The 23,969-nt window shown below is 45.2% G+C and overlaps 1 protein-coding gene across 7 annotated transcripts in view; it reads right to left on the reverse strand.

The window, feature by feature from the left end:
* TIAM1 (TIAM Rac1 associated GEF 1) overlaps positions 1-23,969 on the reverse strand; it is a 383,207-nt gene that overhangs the window by 59,189 nt on the left and 300,049 nt on the right. For all 7 annotated transcript variants that reach the window (XM_059392241.1, XM_059392243.1, XM_059392242.1 and 4 more), the window contains 4 exons: positions 22,506-22,676; positions 16,444-16,548; positions 9,033-9,114; positions 3,427-3,513 (listed from right to left, as the gene is read on the reverse strand). In XM_059392241.1, the coding sequence (XP_059248224.1) occupies positions 3,427-3,513; positions 9,033-9,114; positions 16,444-16,548; positions 22,506-22,676 (445 nt within the window). The remainder of the gene's footprint in view (positions 1-3,426; positions 3,514-9,032; positions 9,115-16,443; positions 16,549-22,505; positions 22,677-23,969) is intronic.

Below are 23,969 nucleotides of genomic sequence, written 5' to 3' on the forward strand. Positions count from 1 at the left end.
CGGGACTCGATCTCACAATCCTGAGATCATAACCAGAGCCGAAATCAAAAGTCAGTCACTTAACCGACTGACCCACCCAGGTGCCCCAAGTTTGTTTCTTTCTTTCAAAGACCTTCCAGGTTTACTATGAATGGTAGAACCAAAGTGTGTATGTAGTAGGACAAACGGGGACCCCCACCCCCCGCAAAGATACATCCATGTCCCAGAAGCTGTGAATGGGGCCTTATTAGAAACAGGATCTGCAGAGTTGTAATTAAATACACAATCTTGAGACAGACCAAGCTGGATTTTCTGGTGGGTCCTAAACCCACTGACAATGTCCTTTGAAAAGACACACAGAAAGGAGAAGGCCATGTAGAGACAGGGGCAGCCACGGGGGCTGGAGGCCACGGAACCCTCGGAGCCACCAGCGGCTGGAGGAGGAAAGCAGGGGCTCTTCCTAGAGACTTCCGAGAGGACACAGACCTCTGGCCTCCAGAACGGGAGGGAATACACTTCTGTTGCTTTACACACCCCCACTGCACCCCCCACAAGTTTGTCGTCATTACAGCAGCCCTAGAAAATGACTCTAGGCAGCTGGCTAAGGGACTTATTCTCAGTATTAACATGTGACTGTGGGCAGCCCAGCAGGAGTGAGCCACGGAGTGCCCCACCGGGGTCCTTCGGTCCCAATGTCACCGTGTAACTGCTCGGTGACTGTGGGCACGTTACTGAATCTCTCCCAGTCCCAGTTTCCTCCTAAGTAAAAGTGACAATGAGCTCAGGGAGATTAAGCACAGCATCGAGCACAGGGAGGATCTATTTCAACAGAGGCAAATTCCCATTAATACACAGCAGAAGAAAAGGGAAAGCTCTTCTCGCTCACAGAAAACCAGGGCCTTCCCAGAAGCAATCCCTGTAACTGGCCGTGGCGAAATGAAGCATCTAGAAGATGCTGAGAAAGACGCACGTGGCTTTCTCAACTGGGCCCTGAGCTGTGCAGCCATCTGAAAAACACGTCGATGGCAGCCGGTGAGATGCGAGATCCCGGCCTCGGGTGACCCCAACAGTAGAAGGACAGGCCCGAGCTGAAGAGAGAGAAGTGTTAGAAGAACATACTTCGGTTCAAAAAGTCAATTCTGTAAGTACAGCCAATGCAAGATCCAGCAGAGGGGTAGGTGACCATTAAAGGGGGATGAACCCTTAGCTCAGGACAAGCCAAAAGCCCAAGGTGGCTCCCAAAAATAAATAAAAGACTTAGTTAGAAGGTGATGGGCATCCAACACAGTGTATGAAGAATGAGGTAGGGGCACCTGGGTGGCTCAGTGGGTTAAGCCTCTGCCTTCGGCTCCGGTCATGATCTTAGGGTCCTGGGATGGAGCCCCGCATCTGCTCAGCGGGGGGCCTGCTTCCCCCTCTCTCTCTGCCTCTCTCTCTGCCTGCCTCTCTGCCTACTTGTGATCTCTCTCTCTCTGTCAAATAAATTTTTTAAAAATCTTAAAAAAAATAAAAAAGAATGAGGTAAAACAGGAATCAGAGGTCCGCACATAGAGGCCAGATTCAACATTAAACAACAACAACAACAACAACAACAACAACAACAAGAAACTATCACCTAAATATCTTTCTTGACATTGCTCTCTATGAGCGGGTATTAGGATGGTGTTCGTGACCCAGGTGGCCAAACGGCCATCACTCTTCAATCTACAGAGAACAGGGCGACAGGGGCGGGTGGGCTGGAGCATATGATCATTTGTTTTTATCTAACACCAGGGTTCCTGGATTCAAAGAACTAAAACAGGAAGTGACTGAGGTGGAGGCAGCACATTTCCCCACCCCCACACCTACGCCAACAGGCACACTGTCTGTGCGCTGCTAGAGATAACAATCAGCCTTTGGGTTTGAAGGTGTAGGAACCCTACCCACCTCTACTCTTAGCTGAGCTCCAGCTCCAGCCCCGGCCTCCAGACCCTGACACAGTGTCAGACCCTGGCCTCCAGGCTGCCTTTGGCCTTGAAAAGTACAGAAGGAAAATCCTCCTCCATAAGATCAATGACTTTGACTTTATTTGCCCTTTGTCACACTTTGGCCATCCTTGGCTTACAACACAGTGCGAGGTCACCTGCATGGGTGGCTTGTAAGTCATGAACACCCAGAGCTAAACTGTGCCAAGTCACGGAAGGAGGTGGCAAGAGAGGGCACTCTACCAGTGCCTTGACTGCCCCACTCAGCGGCTCTAAATGAGCAGACACAAGGTCAAGTGTGTAATATCTCAGGCCAAGGGACCCAGTGTTTTGGTCTTCTCCATTCAACGGGTATGATTTTGCCACCGCCTGGATGGAAACTAAGAATTCTGTAACAAGAAGAATGAAAGGAAGGTGGATTTTGAGCCCTGCCTACCTGTGTGATGTGCTTATGCTAAGTCTGGTAGGCTAGAAAGGGTCCTCCGAAATTCATGTCCACCCGGAATATCAGAAAGTGATCTGAGCTGGAAACAGGGCCTCTGCAGATGTAAATAAACTGAGATAAAATCATCCTGGATTAGGATAGGCCCTAAGAACAGTGACCAGTATTCTTCTAAGAAGACCACGTAGACACAGAGGCACCCAGGGAAGAAGGCCACAGGACGACAGCAGGGACTGGAGGGGGGCAGCCACACGCCAAGGAATGTCGAGGACCGCCAGCAAGCCCTGGAAGCAAGGACGGGGCATGGAACAGATTTTTCTCTCAGAGGCTCCAGAAGGAAAACAGCCCACACCTTGATTCTGAACTTCAGGCCTCCTGAACTAGAAAAGCATACGTTACTGTTGTTTCTGATCACTCGGTTTGTGATCATTTGTTACTGGAGCCCAAGGAAACTAACACAGGAAGCAAAAAATCTAGGCTGAAAAGATTCTCTCTGAGCACAAAGAAGAAAGACAGCTGAGGTTTCCCAAGTAACCCGGACTCCAGTGAGCCCTCGCGGGGCTGCAGGCGGGGTGGGGCGGAGGAGAGCTCTCTGTGCGGAGCAAGAAGACGGGATCCCAAAGCCCTAGGTTCCCAACATCTGCTGAGATTTCTCCATGAATGGGAGCAAGACAACATCCACTCTGAAGGAGATCTGCAGGCTCAGGACAGAGCCAATGGCAGCGGGGCCAGCACAGGGGGGTGTTCCCAAATGCTGCTTCGGGAAAACCCCCTAGGACTTCCACACCATCCTGCCTGGTAGAGAAAGACAATCATGTCAGACTAGAATGGAATTTCCCACTTGCCCCAAGGACACGGGCTCAGAATCAGATTTAAAATCCAAGAACGGGACATTTCTTTTCCACCTGAGTTTAGAGAATAAAATCCATATTCCTCCAAGGGTTTTCAACGAGACAGGGTTCAAATAATCTGCACCACCAGAGACACGCCAAGGGGAATTTAGGAGAGACGGACAGACAAACAAGACAGCCAATGACTTACCCTTCTTGGACGCTAAACCGGTTTCCTTTACACTATTCACGTACAGCCTTCGAACACCATCTTCTTCCACAGAGGAAAGTGAAAACCCTAGAAAACACAGAAGCCAGAATGGTAGGGCTCACACCTTCTGAATGTTTACCAAACAGCAGGAAGTACCCGCTGTGAACGACGTATGTTGAATGTTTTTGGTTACAGTTTGGAGCAATTGTTTTTCCTTGTCTGTATTATTTTTGCAAAGCAGAAAAATGTATTTTTGGAAAACTCTTAAAAAAAAGTCACTACTTGTAAAAATTAGTCTTACCAGGTACGTCTGTCCTCATACTACCTACCTATCAACTGAAACGGAAGACGATTTCATTTTCCTTTACCTTGCTCGCTAGTAAATGCCAGCGTTGGTGCTTGCTTGTCTTCCCCCAGCACAGACAGAATGATGAGCTTATCTCACCTGGGTCCTCGTGACTCTTCTTAGCCAATCCTTGTCCTGCGATATATTACACCTGACAACTATATGGTGTGTGTTCCGCCATATGTACTATTGTACTGACAACTAGTTTGATTTAATAAAATTCTGCAAACAGGATTAAGTAGCAACTCACTTGACAAATCTTATTTTATAGTGAAATGGACTGATTTCACATTCTACTAGTGTGTGATCTTAATTAACATTGCCTTATTACCTGTCCAGTCTTCCAGAGCCCAAAGCCCATTACTCATTAATCCTGGGGTTGTTACATTATGAGAAAGAGTGGATCTGAGACGCTCCTGATCCTGGGGCTACTGGATCACCTCTGTGATGCAAAGCCCTGGTCACCTCTGTTTCTAGAGAGTCTCATTACAACTCTTTCCAGAACGGGGTGCCTGGCTGGCTCAGTCAGTGAAGCAGCGGACTCCTGATCCCGGCGTCTTGAGTTTGAGAGGCACGTTGTGTGTAGAGATTACTTACACACACACACACACAAGACCCTCCTTCTGATCCACCAGTGCAAGGTCCCAACCAGTACCACCTTTCCCTCAAGTAAAACTTGGACGAACATCCCTAGAAGAGCCACAGGAATGAAAGCAGTTGTAAAGATCTGACATCATGCAGGTCTGGGTGAAAAATAAGCCCATTATACAGGTACTTACCTTGAGGCTGAGAAAAACTCATTGGTTTTAAAGAACAAATAAGCAAATAGCAACAACACAGAAGAACTAATTACAGGATGGGGACCCCAGGAATCATCAAGACTTTTCAGGCCATGTCATAACAAATATGTGTTTTTCTGCTTCATTCACAGGACCAGGAAATAGATACCCACACACGGGCAAAACTACCAACTGTCCTCGCCCACTCCAGTACCATAACTCCCTCAGATGGGGACAACACAGGCCACGCCCCAAGGACTTTCCACTATTTTTAATTCCATTCTTACAGCCACTTGCAACTTTCCGATTACGGTTCAAGAAGCCTCACTCAAGTAAAAACAATTTTATACATGAGCTACTGACGTGGACATTAGCCTTAAAATAGGTCTATCCATCTGTGTTTCCGGAGAGAATTTTTTTTTCCCTTATCCGTTAGAATAGATGCAGAACCGAGGGTTAGGTCAAAAGAAAGAATGGATAAGATTCATTAAATACAGGAATCTCCTTTCTGAAATGCTGTGACTCTGTAAAGTTCTGAGGCCAAATTTCTTTCTCTATTAAAACTAAAGTGAGGGGGCGCCTGGGTGGCTCACTGGGTTAAGTCTCTGCCTTCGGCTAGGGTTCTGATCTCAGGGTCCTGAGATCGAGCCCCACATCAGGCTCTCTGCTCAGGGGGAAGCCTGCTTCCTCCTCTCTCTCTGCCTGCCTCTCTGCCTACTTGTGATCTCTCTTTCTCTGTCAAATATTAAAAAAAACAAAAAACAAAAAAAAACACTGAAGTAAGCAGCAAATGCCAAGGTGCTAGGGGAGAAGCCACCTGAAGCCACCAGAACAGGGGACGGTGGAGAACAGGATCCAAACCTCCTTAAGCTAAAGTCAGTGGAGAAGGCTGAGCTGTTCCCCTGCCCCATTCGCTCTTCTCTTGGTCTTTTTTAATAACCAAGAGAGAATAACAAAGACTCAGCTGACCATGAAATTGGCACTGGGCAAATAGGGCTCTGCAAAACAGATCAGACCCCCCAAGTTGGTGGCGAATCTCTGATAGGATTGCTGAAGAAAGCTTTAGCAATTGTTTCTGGAAGATCAGGCAGGCAAGTGGAAGCCGACATACACAAAGTTAGTAGCAGTTGAGCCCTGCGCTGGAATTCCTATCAAAAGACACCCGTTCGGTGTTAAGCAAACAGCAGCCCCTCTCAGCGTTCAGAAAGGCAGCTCTCCCCTCATTCTGCTGCGCAGCAGACACGGCCTAGGGCTCTCAGAGTCCCCAAGAGCAGCCTCCATTTCAAGATGTCAGTAAAGTGCACACTCGGGGGAGGAGGGATTTATACCCATCTTCGACACTGACAGATACAAAGAAAATAGGGTACATCCTACAGCTGGGTTATTTTGAGGTTACTAAAGAACACTGATTTTAACAGTTAATCAGTACAGTCGAGTTTTTTTTTTTTTCCTTTTAAATAGGATAATAACAATCTAATTCCCAGCCGATGAATGTAAAGTAGCCCCAAAAGACTGCTGATAGGAGGCACCACGAGTGCCGTACTGCTCTCGAGAATGACGGAAGTGATTAAAACTAAGAAAAGAAACCAAGGTGACAAAGTCCTGTGAGAGCCAACAAGAAGGTTCTTCATACTAAAATCTATAGCCAAAGAAAAATCATGACAACATCAGAAACAGCAGGGAAGTACCCAAAATCAGATTCCAGGGTACAGGGAAATTCAGAGAATGGGCCAAGTGAAGGCACCTCTGACAGAAACGGTTTACACGACCGAAACACACCAGCGGCAGTCCCCGGAGAAAAAGGAACGAATGTTCCTTAAACGATGCCTCGAGGCATCCCAGGCAATTTCAAGGCAGCCGAGGCGATCATGTTTCATCTCCTAACTATCTGATCAGATTTCAACGAGGTCTGCAAATACCCTGCAGCCCGAGGTGGTGGGAAGGGTAACCGGGAGATATTAAGGAAGCGTCGAATCTTCCCAGTGGTTCCATCAGTTGGATTATTAGGTGCTATTCCCCTCCCTGAAGTGCTCTAAGACAGAGGGCAACATGTGGCTTGTAGCTAGCTTTTTGTACGCTGGCGCACGCTAGTCACTTTCACATATACCAAGCTCGGGACACAGCAGGAAGGCACCCTTCCTGGGTGCTGGGGTTCGGTACGGATACGCTGGATTTAGAGACTCGCTGGTGGTTCTGAGGTCAGAGGCAACCAGGCCTCTCGGGATTGGGGGACTGTTTAACTTCTCAATCAATACGCTGTTGGAAAACCTTATGCCCGCGTGAACTCAGAGTAGCCCCTGTAGCAGGTTCTAGAAAGTGCAATCCAGGATCCCAGAACAGCTGGCTGCTGACAGTCGCGTAAGGACAGAAACTGAGACTAAGCGTTGAGAACCCCGCCGTGTGACCTTGGCACACCTCCACGTGTAAGCTCTCCTAGTTTACGAAAGCAGCGGTGGTCCACGGGGGACAGGAAAACAAAACGAAACAAAAACCCTGCTTCCGAAGACATCAGACGGTCTGAGAAGTGCAGCTGACAAGACATTCTGGGCAGATGTCTGATGCGCTCTAACACCTTCAGCGTGGAAATGCAAGTGGGTTGAGTCATGTCATATATATATATATATATATATATATATATATATATATATGCACCCCATTATATATATATTTATGCCCCATTTCTGAGTCCAAGTACCAGTCAACCTTAGAGTTCCATATCAGGAGCTTGAAATTCAGCCCTTTCCTGCTTCTTGCTGCTTGAAGAGAAAAGAGTGCATGGTGCATCATCCTTTGAAGAACCCAGATGCTTCTTTATAACACTGCTCCCAGTAACTGCTTTAATGACCAAGGTCACGCTTCTGAGGCATAATAAGCCCTTCACAGACATTTATCCTCTGCCATCGAAAACATCCTCCAGGTTTACGACATCTTTAGTTTTAGGGTCAAGAGGGAAACAGCAGGAAGGCGTCATGCCAGTGACCGGGGTTCACAATTAGGTTCTCTTCGTTAAGCCACGTGGCCTCGGGAGCGTCCGGAGACGAGGACCGGGTACCTGCGGGAGCGAGTGCGGAAGGACCGCACCCTCCCGCTGCGCAGGAAAGGACCTGAAGATGCTCAGATGCTAAAAAGCCGAAAACCTGAACTCAGGGAGAAACCGTAAGTGAGCATATAGTGTAGGCTCCTGTCTTTCCCTCCGGCTTTCCAGGCTCTCCTCCTCCCTGCACAGAGCAGGGCTACGCTTCCCTGCCCCCTGGAGGATGCTGGGGTGCACGGGGCCTGGCTTACCACCTGCTCTCACCACCTGCCCCAGGTGGCAGCGGCCGGGGGCCCATGTCCTGGAGTGAGGACCACACAGAGCGTCCCAGCCAACCCAGGACGGATGCGTGGTGACGTTAGGAAGGCATTTCTCTGTCCGGAGCTACCTCACGGCCAACATGGTGGGATGGATTTCCCCACGTCTTTTACTGAAGCACCAGCTCCCCTGCTTTTCCGATCACACGGCGTGATGCTAAGCAGTCGGGAGCATATGGAAGGGATGATCTAGTCAAGGACGCCAGGATGTGGGCGACAGCGGGGAGAAGCGTTATCATGGCAACCCTGAGCACTAGTCTTCGAAAGGCCTGTTCACAGGTCTGGCCCCTGGCTGGCATCTGGGGACTTGGATTTGGGGTGGGTTCCCATCACCCTCATGAGGCTCCCTGGGTCTCGAATGTGTGCAAGTAATATGGTTTACGCCCAACACCTGCTTTCCGCCTGGGAGTCCGAGACTCTGGTACACCCTAGGCAGAGGGTGTCTATGTGGCTGCCGGGGCACTGAGTCTCCAACAAGCTTCCCCACTGGACCGCGGCTCCCAGGCACTGTCTGCTTGTTGCTGGGGACATTAAGGACGCTCTGTGTGACTGGGGGAGGATTCTTGGAAGCTTGTACCAGGTTTCCTCCGACTCCACTGTGTGCCTTTCCCCTTTATTGATGTTGCTTTGATCAGTTTCCCTGTAATAAGTCATGGTCGTGAGTAGGACTATATACTGAGTCCTCTGGGTCGTGTTAGTGAATCAACAACTCTAGGGGTGGTCTTGGGGTCCCCACACATAACCCCAAAATGAGTTCCTTTCACATGATTTGTGGGAGAAGGGAGAATAATGAGTATATCTGAGGGAAAGAGGTGTGAAAAGATCATTTCTTCATTACTAAGCGTATACCACAAGATAAAGTAACCTACTCCCGATACAGGCATTTCCTTTGTATGACAGTTGAATCCTGCTGATTAAGGTTATGAAATTTACGCTGAAGTCTTCCCCATACTCACAGTAAATATCTCTTTTTTCCTGACGTTGGCTGCTCTGCAGAGCACAGAAACCAGATGTGCTATCTGTTCTAAACAGGCCCCAAAGGCATTTTCCTGAATTGTAAATAGGTGCATACTTACCCAGGAATTGCTTTAACTTGAAAAACACCAAAGATCAAAGAAAAATAAACGTACCATAATTATCACTGGCCGTATCTGACTTCTCAATCTGGATGTTCCGAGTGACTTTTGGGCAAATTTCAATTTCTTTGTACAGCTGAAAAGTTGACAAAGAGGAGTCTGATGAGGATTTCATTATAAATAACTTACTAGGAATAGACATCATTTTGTGGATCTATTTTCTCGCAATTGATACTTAGAAGTAAAGTCTCATCACATCCCAGTCTCTTTATCGAACTGAACTCATTAAGAACCACAGCAGAAATGTCAAACTCATATTCCCCAACTTAGCTACGGTTCAAATTTCTAAATAAGCCCTCAACACCACTTTGTACATTTTTCCCACCTGGTATCTCTTACAGACCTGAGAAATAAATTGGCTAAAGTCATAAACAATCTCCAGTATTCGCGACACCTCGCCTGGGTGGCTCGGTCATTAAGGCGTCTGACTCTCAATGTCCGCTCAGGTCACGATCTCAGGGTCGTCTGATCGAACCCCCTTCCCCCACGCTGGGCTTGGAGCCCACTTAAGATTCTCTCTCTTCTTCTTCCTCTGCTTCCCCCTACAAATCTCCAGTACTGGGGAAAAATTTTATTAAAATCTGAAAGAGATTATAAAGATCTTGACAACAGGGCGCCTGGGTGGCTCAGTGGATTAAGCCGCTGCCTTCGGCTCAGGTCATGATCTCAGAGTCCTGGGATTGAGTCCCGCATTGGGCTCTCTGCTCGGCAGGGAGTCTGCTTCTTCCTCTCTCTCTCTCTGCCTGCCTCTCTGCCTACTTGTGATCTCTGTCAAATAAATAAATAAAATCTTAAAAAAAAAAAAAGATCTTGACAACAGATTTCTAGAAATAAGGAGAAACCTCCTGTGCTTCCATTTTCTTCGGTTCACAAACCACTTTTGTCCAAAGGGCTCATGGTAGCACAATAGATGACAACAAGTTAAAGAACTGAAATGGACAGCAAATTATATAAATGGAGGGTATTCTTGTTTAGCTGCTGGATTATACCTAATTAGCTAGGAAACTAAAGCATGTAAATTAATCAGTTCTCTAGAAACCCAAGAAATCTTGGGAGGGGGAAAAGGCAACAGAAAGCTGCAGGTCACATACCAGAAACTTTATCTGAATTTAGTTTAATTCATTTTCACTTGGAGGTACCAAACCTTACTTCTTAGGTAAACAAGCCAAAGGCCATTTCCAAAATTATGATAAGTATTCCAAAAACAAATACATATGTCAAAGCTCATATGGAACTTAAAAGCTATCATTCAGTTTTGAACTGAAAATCTGTTTGTGCCAAGGTCAATAAGAAAAGGATGTCTCTTAGCATGAACGGGAAGTCTTGGTGGTTATCTAAACCTGCTCCCATCTCTGACCACATGGTGATTCCTCCAGAAATAATGTAATACAGGCAAGTAGAAAAGAATGGCAGTTTCCTTTTCTTCTCTTAGGGCAGCTGACAGGTGGGAGAGATGAATCTGATGCTTGGGACTCAGGGAGCCTGGAATAAAGGGACCACCAACCACACAGCCCAGGTCCTCTAGAACACGCTCACATCATGCAACTTTCAACAAATGCCATGGGTTAGGCGTGTAATTTCATGTGTTTTTTTTTTTTCTTTTTGTACTTCAGAAAAATGTTCATACAAATACCTTCTACGAATCAGAAGAAATGTTATAAGACCTATCTTTAGTTCAGAAGGATACGGTGACCAAAGTCAAAACTACCAAATATACTAACATTTTATGCCATTATTTGAGAACATCACGGACTGGTCAATAAAATGCCATGAACTGTGTTCCCTTCGACTTACTTTGAGCCTTAGTTTTTACTTTTATTCCCTTTTTAAAATTTAAACCATTAGCCAACATACAGTACACATTGTTAGTTTCAGAGGTTGTGTTCAGTAATTCCTCAGTTGCCTGTAACATCCAGCGCTCTTCACACCATGCTTTTAAAAAATTTCCTTGAGAGCCAAACTCTTACCCTAGGTGGCAGTATGCCACTGTTCCAATCATCTCCGGAAAGTTCCAAATGGTTTCCACAGACACGGTGGGACCATAGCTTTGTGAATAATCTTCCTATTCTTTCCTATTATTGCCTCCTACTTTTCTTTGGATTTGGTGTGAAAGCCGTTGTGTTTTTGACCAGCGTCAGACGATAACTTAGTGTAATCTAGGTAAGGCCCCTGGCCACAGTCCTTTCTGAAGGTAGTTAGACTAACACCGTGTTTAGTAAAAAGCACTAATAAAACATATCAAAATCTCAAGAAGGGTCTGCACTTTAAAATATATTTTCAGTGCAAGCACAATCAGTACGTGAAACTAGAAATGCTAAAATTGTGTCCTTTTATACAAAGAGCTTCAACAGCGAAACGTCACAGACATTCTCTTTATTTGATTAAATCAATGGTGTCTCACGCTTTCCCGCTTTTCAAACACCAGATTAAAAAGGTCATCAGATTTAAGAAAAAACTTGATGACCAAGTGTTCGAGTTATCGTGAAATCATAATCATCTGTTTCCACAGCTCCTCTGGGAGCCCTGGTCCAAGCCAGCAACACCCACCGCCCCCGCTACCACTGCCCACTAGCCCCCTGACTACTCTCAGCTCTTCCTCTTATGGTCCACTGGCCACCCATCAGCCACAGTGAGCCTACTAAAACAGAAGTCTGCTAATGTCCTTCTTCCCTGGGGGCTCCCCTCTCCCGCACACCCCAGATGGACTACCCTGCTTCCGACTCCCTCCTCTCCTACATCCTCAAGCCTCCCGCGCCAGCCCCTTCACTTACCCTACCCACGGCCCTCCTCACACAGCAAGCAAACCCCCTTCACTCCCACCACTCCCGCCCCCCGCCCCCTGACAGGGCCTCAACCCTCTCTGTTCCCTCAGCCTAAAACACTTCCCTCCAAAATACCTCCATGACTCGTGGTCTCACTTCACTTCTGTTCACACATCACTCCAAACACAGCTGAAGGAGCAGCACCCTTGGCCTCCAGATGCCCCAATTTTCAGTCCCCTAGACCTAACCTTTCCTCTCCAAGCTCTTGACATCCTCCGAAAGTGTGCATTTACATGTTTTTATGCAAAAAAATTATATATTTTTATATCTGTCTTCACAAATTTGAATATCAGTTCCATGAAGAATGGAGACTTTTTTCCATCTTTTTTTTTTTTTTAAGTAGGCTCTACGCCCAAGGTGGGACTTGAACTCATGACCCCAAGATTAAGAATCATATGGTTTGTGGGCTGCACCAGCCAGGCGTCCCTAGGAGGAAGGATTTTTGATGGCGTCTCCCAGTGCCTGGAACAGCTATAGTCGTGGTAGGCACACAGAAGTGCTAAATAAATATGTACTGGTTAGGAAATCAATTAATCAGTGTTTCTGCAAACTCTTTATTCCCCCGTCGCTTCAAGGAAAACACATTTAAAATGGGTTTTGAAAAGCCAGTGCTTCTCATTCATTATCATCCCATCCACTGGGCCCAACCACCAAATCTGAAAAAGTAGCCAAGGAGATAGCACTTATATCAGAAAGTAAACAGCCAAGCAGACGAACAGGTCACCAACACGTTGCAGCCATTCACAAGCATGAGGATCCCCCTAAGCCACAGAGTGAACATGCCAGACCCCTGAAGTCTTTAAAATCCAGTACACACTTTTCCTAATAACTACCGGCTTTCCTACGAAAGAACGGTGGGTAAAACAATGTCTGAGAATCCTTTATAGATGATATAATGGGACAGTCATCTGTAAATGAGTTCTTTTTGAGAAAACCACTTTGTACATCCATGAGCTTCCCTGGTCTGTCAAAAATAAAATGGAGGAGGGGCGCCTGGATGGCTCAGTGGGTTAAGCGTCTGCCTTCGGCTCAGGTCATGATCCCAGGGTCCTGGGATCGAGTCCCCCAACGGGCTCTTTGATCAGCAGGGAGCCTGCTTCCCTCTTTCCTTTTGCCTGCCACTACCCCGCTTGTGAGTGCACTTGCTCTCTCTTACAAATAAATAAAATCTTTAAAAATAAAAATGGGGCACCTGGCTGGCTTAGTGGGTTAAACCTCTGCCTTCGGCTCAGGTCATGATCTCAGGGTCCTGGGATCGAGTCCCGCATCGGGCTCTCTGCTTCTCGGGGAGCTATTCCCCCCCCACTCTCTGACTGCCTCTCTATCTCTGTCAAATAAATAAATAAAATGTTTTTTAAAAAATAAAATAAATAAAAATAAAGATAAAATGGAGGTGGGCACTGGGAACCAATTAACCACAAGTGGTCTGATGCTTGGTCAGTAAGGGTCAACACGTTGAAATCTGCAAACTCTCAAAGAGCCTCTAGGCACACTGTGGGTTCAAATACCTCTTGCCTCAGAAGGACATCAGAACCAGTTAATGGCCTGTACCAGGGACTGGAAACCAGGAACCCTTGGGCAGAATTCAAGGGGGGGTATAAACTTACATGGTGAAAAAAAAAAAAAATAACATCTTTATATTCATTCATTAACCAGTAACTGAAACCTAGCATTTGAAGCAACTGAAATCTCCAATCAGAAATACATGCAGGCAACAAATACAGGAGTATTAGCAGTCGCTGTGACCTGTCACGAGAAAAAAATTAGTTATTTCCCAGTCACATTCTAGTGGCCACTACTACCTCAAAGTGTTACTCATGCTCATCACGACTTCAAAACAGCAGGAGCTATCAGACTTACCGCTAGCTCTTATTATTTAATGACCCAATAAATAAGCACATATATTATCTATAATTTTAAGACTCTTTTTAATAATTATTTCAACATAATTAGGCCACTGGCAAGCCGACGTATTTTGTTTCATGCAGGCTTTACCAAGTTGCCCAGGCTATCTTACGAACCAAAAATTCCTGGGCCCCTGAGCAGCTCAGTCAGTGAAGCATTTGCCTTGGGCTCAGGTCATGATCCTGGGGTCCTGTGATCGAGCCCCTCCCGGTCTCAGGCTCCCTGCTCGGCCGGGGAGTCTGCTTCTCCCTCTCGTTCCACCCCTGCCCCAACCATGCTCTCTTTCTCTGCTTCTCTCTCTCAAATAAATAAAATCTTAAAAAAAAAAAAAAAAGAACAAAAAAGTTCAGAATCCGATAAAAACAGAGATGTGAGTAAGCAATACTCCCTTTCAGTCTGAACAATAAAATTAATGAGTCTCCGGCGTTTGCCTCCTCAGGGATCTCCAAGCTGGAGACCTTTCGCAACGAGCAAGAGAGAATACCATGCTCTGTTCGCATTTTAGATTCTTTTAAAAAATTATAATTAGAACATCTGTCCAGCAACCGTAGATATAAACAGACTAACCTTGGCACACCTCTGTCCCCTACATTAGATGAACTACACAACGGCCAAGACTCAAAAACAGTAATTGAGTCTATATAATTTCGTAAGACGTGTCTCAAGCACTTGCTATGCGTGGGAGGCGAGGGACACGGAAGTGGGTCAGGTGCGATATAGGAAAGTCACGACCACCAAGATGCAAACACATGGGTGATCTGGCGGCGATTCCAGTCTTACTGCCAACGCGCTTTCCTTTTTTACGTAAGGAACAGGGTTTTCTTTCCTCTGCTCAGAAAGAACAAAGCTGGGGCTCTTCCACAAGCCAGAGGGGGGAAAAACAAATCAGCTACTCTCCGCTAAAAGTTCCCTCTTCTGTTAACAGTCCATTATTTAGGCGATGCTTGGAAATAGACTGGTTTTGACCTTCTTCTGTTGATTGCGTGGCTCAGAAATGCGCAGCGGACGCACTCCTTCTCCGATTTCATTAGCAACACTTAAAGGCGCACGAGGGAATATTTCAGGATGATGGCAACGTTCTAACTTAGGACCATAGCACAGGAAGCAGGACGGCATACATGGGTTCAAACTCCTCGAACTGCGTGCTTCTCGCTCGCTGAGCTCTAGCATACACGAAGTGAACGTCAAAAAAACAGTGGATTGGAAACAAAATTCCTCACTAAATTTTAAATCACGCTTCTCCTTTTCAGAGAGAGAGACTACTGGGGTTTAAGTTTCCAGTTCTGCTTTCTGTGGTGCAAGCGTGTCTGAAGTCATGCTGTTATCATTCGTGTTTCCGTGGCAAGAAGCACGGTGGCCCCCAGAGGAATGACTAAGTGCAGAGAGGGAAGAACGAATTCCAAGAGAGAGGCGCCTTGCTCCTCAAACGTCTCTTCCTGGAACTGAAAAACGTACCACTCGCCTAACAAAAAAGGAACTTGTCGCCGTCTTGCTGCTGGGACCACCTTTGACTGAGTATCTACTATGTGCATCATGATGTCTAATCTTTGCGAAATCCTCAAAATTAAGCACAGATGACCCTTGAACAACAAGGGTTTGAACTACATCGGTCCATTTTTTACATAGTTTTTTTTAGAGGGCTGTAAATGTATTTATTCTTCCTTATAACTTTTTAAAAAAGATTTTATTTATTTATTTGAGAGAGAGAGAGAGAGAGAGCACGAGCAGGGGGAGCAGCAGAGGGAGAGGAACAAACAGACTCGGTGATGAGTGAGGGACCCCCAATGCAGGGCTTGATCCCAGGACCCAAAGATCATGACCTGAGCTGAAATCAGCTGCTTTACCAACTGAGCCACCCAGGCGCCCCCTCTTCCTGTGACTTTCTTAATAACGTTTTCTTTTCTCCAGCTTACTTTATTGCAACAATACAGGACATAATGGATGCAACATACAAACTATGCGTTCATTGACTGTCAACACTATGGGTGAGATTTCCAGTCAACAGCAAGCTATGTGCAGTTCAGTTTCAGGGAAATCAAAAATTCGCTCGAATTTTTGGGATGCAGGCAGTTAATGCCCCGGGGCCCCTGCACTGTTCAGGGGTCAACTCTATCAGCACCTCTTTCTTTGCCAATACCACAAAATGAGTAAGCAGTAGGGCCAATATAAAACTCAGCTCGAGTTTAGAACCCATGTCCCGAGGCTCGAACCTATGTAAATGTCCCCAGGAACTGCCGTAAGGACAGTTATAAAAGACGGGGACATACAATCCCAGCGCCGCCTTTTCATCCCACGGAACTCGACCCGTCGGTTCCCATACACAGGTAGGAGTCAGTCAACACGGAAGTTAGTGCTTCCCCCCTACACCCCCAACAAGAGCCAGCTGATCTCTGAGTCACTGATTCAAAACAAAGGACTGCCAAAGCCACAAGGAAAGCAACTAAAATTCTCAGGGGCAGCTCCGGATTTCAATCTTTCACGATCGCACAAAGGTGGCATTTCTACTCGGCAGACACATTGTGAGAAGTAAGGCCACCTTCACCAAGTTTAGAGCGCTGAAGGAGGCTCATTTATTTTAGAATTCGTTCCTCTTCACCAACCACAATTAGCACGGGCACACATATAATTTAAAAATAATCTCCCACAGAATGTACTTGGACAACAGTCATAAACATTACCAGCTCATAAATGTCCTCCTCGGGCTTTGGAACGTAGTGTTGCATTTTGTTTTCTATTAGGAATTTCAGACGCAGGTAATGAGCGGAATAATCCAGGTGATGTGTCTGGGACAAGAGGAAGGAAAAAGAAAAGACAATGTCTGTTCAATAGTAAAAAGGAATCATTAGTGCCCACTGACATATTACCATCCCGAGAATTCTAGAGAGTTCTAGAGATTTCTAGACTCCAGAGATTTCTCACTGCAGAGGGGGGTAATGTTTCTATACCTCTTAGAAGGTTTACGTTGAAAACTCAAATCTTGAAAGCATTTTCATTCAATAGATGAATAACATCCCATGGGTAGCTATGACTTTATGATTCCATGGAAATAACTGAGTAGCTTCTCCACTGCTGCTGATCTGAGTCATACCCTTTAACACCGGTTTTGCAACAAAACCCACCAGATCAAAGAAGCCCTTCCACATAATTCCAAACACACAAAGGTGATTAAAGGAGCAGAGTAACAGAAAGGCAAGGAAGTACTCCCAGTGGTAGAGAAAAGCTGTGCCCAGCAAAGTTGTTTTTCTAACCACATGGGGACACTGGGACAGTTGTTAACAGTTCATTTGCAGGCGAGTCAGTGTGAAGACAAGGCATTTGGATTTCAGTCTTATTTATATACACCCCGAGTGAGACTCCCTCCGGGGGCAGTGCAGACGGGCACAGGTCCAGCTTTGGAAACACACTGAATGACTTGCCCAAAGAAAACAATTCTAAAATCGTTAAGGATTGAAATATCCAGGCCTTCTCCTTTGGTCCAGAACGGGTCAACTGATTTTTCCCCTCTAGAAAGTCACCCTCAGTTTAACATTGCAGGTGGGGGAAGCCATGGCGGCATATGTGGTTTTATGACTAACCCTCCGTCTAAATTCATGAAGATGCAGAGAAAAACATAAGAAAATGCTCTTCGAAAGTTACATGGCAGCCTGAAAATGATTGTTACAAAATGTTTGAATCAAGTTATTTTTTTCTAAAGCCTTATCTTTTAGAGATTCATCCTCAAGTACTAGGAGATAAAGATATGATATCTGCAATTCGCCTCCAAAACAATTCAGAGCAGGGAAGGGAGTTGGTAAACAGTCGAAACATAATTTCGGGAATCACAGGACCTTGGTGATAGTATGACATGCAGGAGGTTTATGACATGATTCTCTTCTCTTACACAAGTCTGACATTTTTCGTAAATATAAAATCTCTTCCCACCCAAAGCTCCAATGGGGATAATTATTTAAAGGTAAGTGAAATGGATTTTTCACTGCTTTCAAGCTCCTCCTGCTTACCCTGCCCACCTCCCCAACAACATTTTCAAGGCCCAACTAAGATCATGCCAACAATTATTCCAATAACAGTCATTCGATCCCATCTAATAAATTTGTAAGTGTCCCCAACCCCGTGTGAGGCACTGCAGAAATAGAAACGAAGCCTGTAGGCGTCTGTATGGCTATGGAGAAAGGGTGTGCAGAAAATGGAAGGTGGTCGGGTGGGGCCTTTGCTTTTTGAATAAAGATACATACAAGACAGGCATCCTGCCTTAGGCACATTTCCAGAGACCGCAATTTCAATCCCGCACATTTCCAGAGAGTGCAAATGAGTGTGTTCTGAACATCTAGCACGATGATGAGCAAGTTTTCTATCAGTGACTCTTCGGAACCCCCACTGTGTATCCTCTCCCAAGTCAAGTGAGGGTCTGAAGCTCGTCGTGTGATCACAGGCACCGTTGGTCCAATGCCCAGTGTCACACCAACCCAGATGGTCAGTGTCTAAGACAACACGAGCGTACGGATAATCCAGAGAAGCATAGAACGGGCAAGTTTTCAAGTGTGCGATCTATTGCTTGTGGGAGAGCTGCTGAGACAAACATCCATGAAATAATAATATTTAGGGGAAAAGGATCAGGAAAGTTTCCCTCCAGAGACAGAAGCTGCAACTGCTTCCCACCTACCCAGGTCTTCACTGAAATCTTTAAGTAGAAGAAAAAAACTTGTGTCCACCATCTGTTTCTGACTGTCGTGGTAAGGAAACAGAAATGAAATTCCATCGGGTCGTGGTAGGGAACAAGTCTACTTGGCAACCCTACTGTCATCGTTAATAAACACTTTGCGGATACTCCCAATGAGGCTGTGACTTAGTCAGACGGTCTTCTGGAAGTTGGACCCGAACAGCAACCTCACCTAAGAGGTTTCTGGTTCCTGAACGCTCAGTGTGAGACAAATGCCCCACTTCAGGCACCAAACATCTTAAGATGGTCCTGATGAAGACTGGAGATTCTCAGCACACCTGAAGTTCTCCTGTGCTGAAACACTTGCACAGATGTACAGAGAATGACAAATGACAGCTGTCAAGGTACCTCACTTCAAGGAGCACAGCAAAGACAACAGTGATAATGAGGCCCATTCTTGCCGCCTCCCTCCCCCACCGCCTTTTCCAAACTTCATAAAGCTATGTACAATAATGTCCTGATGATTTTGAAAAACAAAAATGGCATATGCAACAAACAAAATTTTTAATACTGATCCTAATGAATTAACCAATGAACTTCTTCATCCTAATGAATTAAATCAGATCGTCAGAACTTTCAAGGAGAATTTTGTGCTCCCCGAGTATCTGCTAGTCAATACCAAGGCAGGTCGAGCAAATTACCATGTTCGCAATACATCTTTGTGCAAAAAAGAATTCCAAGCATCAATAAATATTTTAACATGGCAATTCTAAATATTTGGCCTGCTGTAGACTTGTAAAACATTCAAGAGAAAGCTTTCTAACTCAAGAGAAAAATCAGTGAGGGATTTAAGTGGTACCAATCAGTTTTCCAAAGTGCATTACTTGAATTACTTAGAGACCATCTGATTTCATTTTGAGGCCATGTAGCCACATGTCATACCCAAAGATGAATATTACCATAGAACAAGTATTAGCTGGGTTGGCATATATTTTTTTTAATTTGCATCTACTTCAAAGGATGAAGTAGTAAAAGACAATGCAGCTTTTTTCAGTAAATAGTCTGAGCCAATTATAATGGATAATAATGTGATCTTTCAATCCATATGGGATTGCTCTTCCATTTTGGTCCAACTTCTCAGGGAAACATAAAAGCATGCAGTTACCACATACAGAAATCCATGCAAACACACACACACACAAGCGCGCACGTGCGTGCGCACGCAACTACCATAGAATTTCCAAAGATATTTATCCTCCTCTTCAAGGTGACTTTTTTTTTTTTAAAAGCCAATGGTTATAGAATAATCAAAGGCATAAGCCAACATAGGGACGGCATGAAATAAAACTCATCCCAGGGCCACACATGAATAATATCAGTGACTATGGATGAATGAATTTTTTTGCAATTATTTTGGTAATTGCAATGATCGAATATATAGAAAACCCATAGGCCAACGTGGTTACCTGCTATATTTAGCAACAATCTTTTCCATAACATCCATAACATGAACGGTACATGAAATGTAGATCTTGAAACATTTACTATACCAGAACTTGACTGGTTCTCGGATGGTAGATGACAAACTGATGGGAAATGATGTGGATCAGATAGAATAGGAAAGAGAATGAGCTGAATGCAAGAGACAGAAGAAAGAGATTGATTATTAAATATCAGAAAAAGCATCCATCACCCACGTTGAGAATGACAATAAAGAAATAATAGACAGACATTCTGACAATCACCTTTCTTTTTCAGTCCCTCCTCCAACAGAAAAAAACACTCCCCATTAATTAGATCATTAATAATACGTAGCACGGTTTCCCCATTATCTCTTTCCCTCTTAAGAATAAAGCCGGCTCTACTAATGACAATAAAGTGTTTTCCAGAGAAGCAGCCAGCTTTAGAAGGCACCTGGCTCCCAGCACACTATATAATTTGTCCTACATGGGTGTTTTTCCAGAGACCATCAATTTCTTAAAGGGCACACAGAAGTTTTCCATTTTTAAACTCGTGACACTTAAGCTTGTCCCACGCCATATTGTTTTTTGTCTTTATTTCTACTTTGGGGGAAAAAGAGTTGAGGATCCAAGGAAAGTTGGACAGGATGACCTTCTGTCCTCATGACACCATGAAAAGCCTTTCCAGCGATAGAAATAAACACTTCATAGGGGGACAGATCCAACTATCTTTGTAGAGACGGTCTCTAGTTGCTGCGACAATACTACTCCTCATTCCTTGGGTTTCTATCAAGGCAACTGCTTGAAAAGTATCTCAGATTGGGCCCATCATTATTTTCCCCACTCACTGTTCAATTTTCCACCCATCGATGGTCACTGGAAAACTGACCTACCCTTCCATCCCTAATTGTGTCTGAGGCTGATGGATACAGGAGGCCCTAAAGTAATGCCAAGTAAGTTTGGCTTATGGGGGAAAAAAAAAAAAGCACCAGAGTCCTACTTTTGACACCTTCAGCTGCAGTTCTGAGAATAACTCCCACAGCTCGGCAGAATATTAATGGGTCTCTAAAGAATCGTGCTAATCTATAAATAAAAGAATGCAGAAATCCTCAATAGGCCAATTTTGTTAAGTAATTAAAATGAAAAATGTGAACAGAAATACCATTATCTTCAAAAAGCTGGAATTCATGTACATGAAGGATTCAAAGCATGTAACAGTATCATTTATTTTTAACACCTATATGGGGGCTGGTTTTAGCTTTGTCCCGAAACAAATGGTCCTTCTACATTTCCTGCACATAAGGCTTATTTGAGCCAGACTGTTTCATTTCTCCCACTCATAAAAAGAGCCATTTTTCCCCCCTTACAAAGGCCCTAGTGATTTGTTTTCTTTAACAAATTTAAAAATTGCTGATTGCAGAGGTACACACAGCATTGAGGTGCTTGCTATGGGACAGAAAGCTGGGCAGTTTAATAAACCATTGTGTTGAGTGAGGAGGTCCTCAAAATGTCACTGTCTCCATCCAGTTTCTTCCAGGGCAAAATTATGCCACAAAGGTCTCTACTTGCCCTTTCGTGGCCCTGGGGAAAACCATCACACGGTCTCAAGAACAGATTCTAGATTCTTCTGACCCTTACATCCTACCCTTCCTGATGAGCAATCTGGTGCCGGAGGGTACACTGAGGCTCAGAACCTCGGTGGATGTGGGTTCAATCCCCCTTTTTGCAAACTGACTGTGATGTGAGCCCAGGGCCAGGAGCTACGGCTCTCTGGGCCTCACTTTCTCCATCTGTGTAATGGGTGGGGGGCATCAGTTCTTTCTCGGACTTGATAGAACTAAATGGGACTATTAGTGCTATCAATTGTGTGAAAGTAAAAACGGGCCCATGAGGAAAACTCTTTGCTTTCCTCTTTGCTTCCTCCACTCAAGGGACTTCCAACGGCTGCCCGTCGGGAGAGAAAAAAAATAACACCATGTTGACCTTGAGAAAGATTAGGAAGTTTCTCAGCTTCAAGTGAAAGCAGAGAGAATGAGCTCAGGCATCTGCCACATACTCACACAAAAAGAGGCTAATGCTCTGTTTTATAGGAAAGGGAGTTTCCCATCCTAGAGGTCACACGTATTTCTTTCAGTTTTTCCCTCCCCAGATACAACGGCGTGTCTGCTGCTGTCAAAAAGCAGGTTATACACAGCACGCAAAACACGATACCATTAAATACACGCGTGTGTGTGCGTGTGGAAAACAGAAGGGAAGACAGACGCCAGACCGTTTACAGCATAACTTCCAGATCCTGGAAGGGTGGGTTTCACTCGCTTTGTTCTTTACCCGAATTGTCTACAATTTTTGCAATGAGTGTGTGATATGCTCATTACAATTCTATGAAATACACATATTGAAAGAAGCTACTTAAAAAGAATCCCTCTCCTCCCAAAGCCAAAGAATTCGCTTCTGCTTATTATGCATACGATCACAAAGGATTCCCAAGCGGCTCCGAGGGGAAATGGAGGTATACTGGGAATGCCTGCCTCTCCAGCACGCCTCCCAACTTCCACGTGCACCGTGGGAAATTCCTCCAGCCCCCTCCGCTCTTCTCAAGGAAACGACCCAAGGAACTTCATACCTTGCAGATCAGCTCCAGGGTGTCCCGGGCAGTGTCCCCGGGCCGGACGACGGTCAGGGCTGGCTGGTTATTTGGCAGACAGAACCAGGACGGAGTGAAATACTCATGGACCCAAATGTCGCAGTCGGGATTGTGCTGATGGACGCTGGGCAACACCATTTCTTTTTCCCTCTACGGTAAGAAATCAAGTTAGCCGGGCAACAGTGGTAGGGCTTTGCGCTTTTCGATCCCCAGGTCGTACGCAGGGATTAATTATTCCCGTGAACATGGCCCAGAGCAGAGATGGTGGCACTGGCTGAAGAAAGGGACATTCAGAGGCAGGAAGAAGTTATTGAGAGAAGAGCTTTAATAGAGTAAGGAAAGATTTCTTAGATACGGTTTCTTAGACCTGGTCCACAGCATCCACAGGCGGGCCGTGTGTGAGTGAGTGGGCACTGAAATTTGGAAGAAAGAGAGAAATGGCTCATCCATTCAGCTCAGTGTTCTTGCTAGGATTTCTTCCACCAACCCGCCTTAATTTAGAGCAGGGAATTCCTGCAGCAAGAATATCTACGGGTGAGTTCTGTTTCAAAGGCAACAGTGAGGCCCCAGGGACGTTCTTAAAGAAAAGATGATGCTCTAGCACTCGTATTTACGTGGACCATCGTCTCTGTGCTTGCATTGACTTCCAGCACAGTTCTGGGACAGAAACGGCCCCATTTCCCAGGGGCCGTTCAGGGAACCTCAAGGCGTGATCTTTCTGGCCTTCTTAGGCTGTTGCCACACTCCATCCTCCCCACCACTCTGCGGGAGGGCCGGGGAGTAGCGCCCAGTTTGTAAGGATGGGATATGCGTGCATTCAGCGGTTGGGTTAATCTAAGTCAGGCAGCTAAAATCCTCCACAGCAATGAAGCAGGGGTCCAATCTCTTTGAAATAAGGAAACAAAGAATGATGTTAGATTTCAGCAATGGAGAAAGAATACTGATGGGCAAGATGTGCTTTGATAAGACTTGATTATTGGTTTAAAACCAGGCCACCAATCAGTAAATACATATCTATAGGTTACCAAGAACAAGGCTGGTATTAACAAATTACAAGAAGAAACAGATTTCCAAACAAAGGCTGACAGGTGGTAACGTAACAACTTCCATTCACAAAAAGAACGAATCCCAGAATGGGGGACCTACTTCTGTAAAGGCTACTGAGCTAAATTCACTTGAGAAAACAATTTCAGCTCTGGCTTTGAATGATGTTGCATGTGCAGATAAATTAAACCCCAAGGAAGGATCGGCAAAAAAAGCAATCCCCTTGGTTAAATCCCATTAACTAAAATCGGAATCTCCTACTGTCCCCATGCAGCATGTTAAAAAAATGATACTTAGCAATGGATCGGTCCAAGTTTTGCACCTAAACTGCTCTTTGAGATCAAGGCATTCTAGCCAAGAAATGGAATAATGAAGTATCTCCAAGAAACGGAAAAACAA

Source organism: Mustela nigripes, chromosome 2 (genome assembly GCF_022355385.1).
Source record: "Mustela nigripes isolate SB6536 chromosome 2, MUSNIG.SB6536, whole genome shotgun sequence".
Taxonomy (NCBI): domain Eukaryota; kingdom Metazoa; phylum Chordata; class Mammalia; order Carnivora; family Mustelidae; genus Mustela; species Mustela nigripes.